The sequence below is a fragment of the Salvia hispanica genome, chromosome 6, assembly GCF_023119035.1.
Source record: "Salvia hispanica cultivar TCC Black 2014 chromosome 6, UniMelb_Shisp_WGS_1.0, whole genome shotgun sequence".
Taxonomy (NCBI): domain Eukaryota; kingdom Viridiplantae; phylum Streptophyta; class Magnoliopsida; order Lamiales; family Lamiaceae; genus Salvia; species Salvia hispanica.
In genome coordinates, this window is record NC_062970.1 from 7,254,843 (window position 1) to 7,260,906 (window position 6,064).

General features: G+C 35.1%; 1 protein-coding gene across 1 annotated transcript; it reads right to left on the minus strand.

Moving 5' to 3' along the window:
- Positions 1-327: 327 nt before the first annotated feature.
- On the minus strand, positions 328-5,266 carry LOC125194585. Its single transcript, XM_048092844.1, has 10 exons — positions 5,212-5,266; positions 4,216-4,262; positions 4,135-4,137; positions 3,435-3,513; positions 3,113-3,226; positions 2,755-2,874; positions 2,398-2,506; positions 1,486-1,556; positions 776-912; positions 328-498 (listed from the first exon to the last, which is right to left on the minus strand). Exons 1-10 carry the CDS (start codon positions 5,264-5,266, stop codon positions 463-465), a joined length of 771 nt encoding a protein of 256 aa, XP_047948801.1. The 3' UTR covers positions 328-462.
- Positions 5,267-6,064: the final 798 nt, after the last annotated feature.

The following is a 6,064-nucleotide window of genomic DNA, read 5'->3' on the forward strand; positions in this document are numbered from 1 at the left end:
CTTTTTTCCGTTATCAAGTTTAGCCTAAGTCATCAGTTAGAGCAAAAGGAGTAACAGCTGTACCAAGCAAATTCTCCATGCTGAGTCCTATACAACCGGAACACTTCCACTGCTCGGCTGAAGAGTACCTAGAGAGCAAAATATTAGATATTGGACAAAATTAAGCACATAAAATAATGAGATAAGCTACTAAATCGCATGCACGAGAAGATGGCAGACACTAATTCTAATTGTTAACCAAAATTTAAAACTGAAAAGGTCTCACATTTGGTAGTTCGGAAATAAGCACAAACCAGAAATTGTGAAAATGAGTTTACCTGGTTTGTCAGAAAATGAATAAGAATTTGATATATAATGAGGTCCTATAGTATTAATCACAGGGAGCTGAGCAGCTGAGATCATGGATGGTTCAAATGCTCCAGCTCGCCCATGTAGAAGTTTGACCTTGCTGAAAGAATGTGATCAGTCGTTCGAGCAAAGAGCAAAAAATTGCTGTCTCTGTGTGCCAAGAAAGAACTAAGTTTAGGTTTCTGTTCCACTAATTCATGTTCCAGTAACACGTTCCCATCTTTAGAACTCCTACAAGGATATATATATGCTTCCATCAGTTAACATGTATATCATGAGTGAAAATTTTAACCATATCGCTTAGAACTCATGAATGTCAACATAAAATATGAGAAAAATAATTGGGTAGCTGACACAGGAACCTGATGACGTGCAACTTGTTCATGGCAAAAAGCTTCAAGACAAGAAGTTTTTCCTAGAGCCTTACTTGATATTCTTCTGAGGATGGAACCTCATTGCTGAACTCTTTGTCTGGTTCCTCAAAGAACATGCGAGAAATGGCTCTTCGGAGATTGTGATTTCTTTGGGAATAGTATATTTTGGTCGCAAGGGGAGCTGGAACATCTGATATTGTCACACATATTACAAAAATCAAGATATTGCTTAAAACCGTACCAGGAAGATGAATCAATTTGGACTGTCTAAATTATTCTGAGACCCATTTCAAATCCCAAAAACAGAAGTTTCAAATCAGGATGTCACAAACTAGCATTGGTTTTCATAATTATAAAACTCCGTTACACCTGAACGGTGCACTTCACAAGTTCTTTCCCAATTTTATGAGCCACACAGTTAAACTCCTGAATAAATTAAAGATGAATAGGAGGATATACAGGAGAATCTTTACCCATCCATGTAATCAGAAAATGAGGCAGTTAGAGATCAGTAGTTCAACCAGGTCGGAAACCATTTATGATAGAAAGGGATCAAAACCACTTTGCTTTGAGCAGTTATTGGTGAAGGCTTCAGGATTTCAATTCGTAATATATTTTCTAAAAAGTAATACTTCTCTACATAGAATAAGAATTCACAAGTGTAGGATTTATTTTTCATGAATCTGACAAAACATGAATTAGTTAAGAGGATAGGAAGATTGAAATTACATGCCAAATTAGTAACGCCAGTGAGTGAGCTTACATGGAAGAAGCTCAGCAGCTGGCTTGTAGAAATTCTCTGTACCTTGATTTGATTGATTCTCAGCTGAAGTCCTACACGACACAAAGCAAAAGTAATCCTAACCAATTGATTATGGATGTGTGCAGAAAACTATGTATTACGAAGGGCACCATGTATTGCGAAGGGCAAAAACACATTATAATTAACAAAGCAGAATGTTGGTCTAAGACATGTGAGCACGGAATTTGGTTCAATGGGTTTAAATACTTAACAAGCCTATACCAGAAGAGCTTATTGGATTGGAGCGGACTCTAATAATGTTGCTTAGATACAAACTGAGAAGGATCATTTATTACTGGTCAAACCAAGTTCAAGGTTTAACCAGACATACTACAATTTAGGTCTAAAGTGGACAAGTTACTTCATAAATCCTTAGATTGTGTATTGAATCATATCCATGTCTTGTTTCACAATCTAGAAATTCATTATCACATGTCCCTTTCTTTATTACAACCTTATTTTTGAATCTTCTGTATCCAGCTATTGGAGATCCCATTCCCGTAGTGATTCCTTGAGCTAGAAGTCACATTCACAGCTACCTATAAGCTTAACATGTAAATTTTTCATTTCATGTAAAACTCAAGTTATCTAATTTATTATGTCTGATACAGTACAATGACCAATGAAACTTGCCCTTAACCTGGTTAGTGGGAGACTCAATCATCTTAATAAAATGAATAAATGATTTTGGAATTTATCAGCAAAGAACTTACGTAGTGAAGTTATTTTTGGTTATTTCTGTTAAGAAAGTATAAGACAAAAGCTATGGACAGGCTGACTTTGAACATCAGGAGCAGAAAGTGTGCAATGTAAACAAACGAAGGAAAGGGAGAGACTTATAGTACTAGGTATAAAGATTCACAAGTCACGTGCCTTTTTAGTGGTTTCAATGAGTGTTTAGTTACATCTTGTACACAGTCCACACTGTAAAGGTTCACTGTTGAGCCATTCATTTTGTCAGTGGAATTCATATGCATTTCTCCTGCAATAAAGAGGCATATATAATAATGGATGAAAACAAAACAAACAATCCAATTCCTCAGGCATATATCCATGCTTCCGCATACTAATTAATATCCACTAAAATTAAACCATATAGCACAAAGAAGGTTTCTGACAAGCCACTTGAAGATTAACTTGCTAAATGAGTTTGAAAGTACAGTGGCATGACTGATTAATATTGACAACAGAGACAATGGCCAAAAATTAAAAAGAAAAGCAGAACAGTACGTTGAGCTTCAGGGAAGAGACTCATTTCGCTTTTTGCATCTATATGATATCCTGGTGCAGCTACATCACAAGAGTCTACAGAACGAGAGTGTTTGGTCTCTCTGAGTGATTTGGCCTTTTCTGTTAACATGTTAAGAAAATTAAGTTTTGCTACGTATAACAAAACAAACAACTAGTAAATTGCACTGTTTAAACCAATCATTTAAAGAGCTGTAGACCACAGAGAGCTATTGTATACTCAACTTAGACTACTAAGCAAAGAAGATAATTTTTAGTGATCAAAATTTGAAAAGTTCATGAACTGAAGTACATAAAAGTAAAAATAGTCTGTATCGTCCTAAAAAGCAAAAAAGGATACTACTCTGAGTAATCTGTGACTTTTTCCTCTCCTTCCTTGGAGGTTTTTTAGTCACTGCAGGACCATCAAGTTCCACGTTGATTTCCGCTCTAGAACTTAGAGACTTACAGAGCTCTGCAAGGACAAAAAAAACAATAAGTATGATAGAATTTGAAAAAAGATAACAGGAGCATCAATACTAATGTACTTAGATTGTTTATTATCTCTCTGATATAATAACAAGATCGATAAATTAAGTTCTCGAAAGATGTGAAACAACATTTGACGTTCAACTATGAAAACTCAAAAATACTAAAAATGAGCAACAAAAACTAAAAAAGACCTGCATGCATTGCATAATGGCTGGCCTTGATTGGCTTCTTGCAAGCATTACAGCATACCTCCAATACAAATAAAACATTCTGGTATTGTTAGAGAAAATGATCTAATTAATAACTACAGAAGTATTTATTATCAGTAAGATTTTCTACATTTCTATTTCAAAATGCAATATACTATTTAATTGTACAGCATAATCATTAATATAATAAACATCTTCATAATATGAGTAGAATGAATCCATTGCCTTAATAGACCTTACATAAACGCACTCTATAGACCTGAAGCACAACTATTTTAATTTTCAACTTTATTGGGAGTTAACCATTCATATTAAGTTACATGGCTAATGATTTTTGAACCAATCTCGTCCTAATAATTCATATGATTCAGTGATTCCAGTAAACAAGGCGGGCAATTTCACCATAATACGGGCTTGGACTTCGTTTTCTAACCTTAATTAATGCACTGATTATTTACTGATTAGTATATTAACTGACTTTTTAAACCATTTTTAATCAATGATTGATATATTGAAGTGATTCCACAATAGCTTTCAACTACAAAAGTCCATATAGGCCACATAATGCACTTCACATCTTTGCACTACCTTTTCTTCTTCTCTAATTATTCTGGTATGAACAAATAAATTTCTACAGTTAAATTTTCATTGACGGCTCTAGCAAATGTGGGCCAAGACTTACCATCTGTAAGTATAACACTGTAATGCTATACAAGTAGAATTTGAAGATAAATACTATAGTGAGTAAGTGACCAAGACTTACCAAATCCAAAGGATCTGTCATTGGTCTCAAACCAAAAATACGCATATCTACAAGAGAAATCAACCAGAAAACATTGACGAATCAGAAGCCAAATTGTACATAAAGGATCCTAGGACAAGATAGTGCAACACAATTATGCCAGCGCATGGAAAAGAGTAGCACCTTCATGCGACCTGCCATAACTCGGACTGTATTAAGGACCTTAGAAAATAATTGACATCTATACTTTACACAAAATAGATATATACCTTCTTCATCAATCAAATTTGCTTCATCTGCATCTGTAATTCTCTCCCTATGGATTGTGCAGCCAACTTTTGGAAGCTAACTTCCTCTGTAAAAGAGAAAGAATGGAGCAGAAGTTGCTCTTTAATATCATACTACACAATCTAAATTTAGTCTTTCCTAGCTAGACAAAACAAAAATAAAATAGTAAAATAATAAGGGTGTATGACAGAAGCTTATGGTTCAGTTACTTATAATTAGGTCAAGCAAATTGTACATGCATAGCAAAACATAGGAAATAAGAGAGTTTGTGAGTGCAACAGATGGAAGAGAGAGATCAAAACATGGCAACATGACATGAAATAAATAATTATGTAGCACTTCCCCAGAGGGTTCTAGTCGGATGATGCATAGACTAATACAGATTGCGATGACCTTTTAAATGATAAAGGACCAAATAGAAACACTATTATATGTCCAAGCTGAGGAATAATGAAGAATGGAGAGCCCCATAACTCCTCCAGTTGAGTACTCCACTCACAGAACTCATTCAGTACCTAGGTTAAAATCACATTTTACCATGTATCCCTGTCAGATCTACTTCCAATCATTTCATTGAACATGGGCTTTATACTAAAAACATTACATTTGCAAGCCTATCATCGGATAAATCAGAGACCATATTATCTAGTTATATTTATATACACATATAGAAATTCATAGGGCTCCATCCTAAAACCAATTGGTGATAGGAGTGTCAACAACCATTACCTGTTGCAGCTCTTGAGACACTTCCAGCATCCACAAGCCTCGCCAAGGCTGTCATTCTCCCACTCCAAATAGAGCATTACCATCAAATGGGGAAACATGTACCCCAACAAGCTGCAAGTTAGAGAACGTCGAAGTTGAAGCCTTGAAGGAACAAAAGAAGAAAAAGAAATCATATGCTTAACTGATGTCAAATATTCACTCAACATAAAAGCAAGACAACCAATAAGTGCAAGTCACATTTTCAACCCTTACTATTGCCTTCCAACTACAAATAATAATATAAGCATCCGATTCTTTACTATGACTAGAACCTAAAAAAATCTAAAATCCGGAGAGCCATAACATCAACTTGACTGCATGAGAAGGTCAATTTTGTAAAATGTACCAGAATTTCACAAATCATATGCAGTTTTATGCGAAAATATAACATCAACTTGACTGCATGCTGGAATTGGTGTCCATAACAATTTGATATCAACTCAACCAGCAAACTGACTAAGCATGATACTTCCAAATCCAATACCAGGATGGGAGAGCATATGTTGAGGAAAAAAATGAAACAATCAAGGTCGAGCCAGTCGAGGTTATCCAAAAACTACCATCACGTAACACCTGCCTGACGAGAAACAAATACTACATCCTTGTCCAGGAATAAAAGCAATAAAATAACTACTATGCCACACTAATTCAAAGGGCAAGTGAAAGTGGAAACAGGCAACTAAAAATCTAAATTCACAGTTTACACTGTTATACGAGCATACTATTTCTCATACATTACTGAACTCAAATGTACCTTTTACAACAGGAAAAACAACAGCAATAAAATAGATCATGGCACATGAACTAAAGAGGA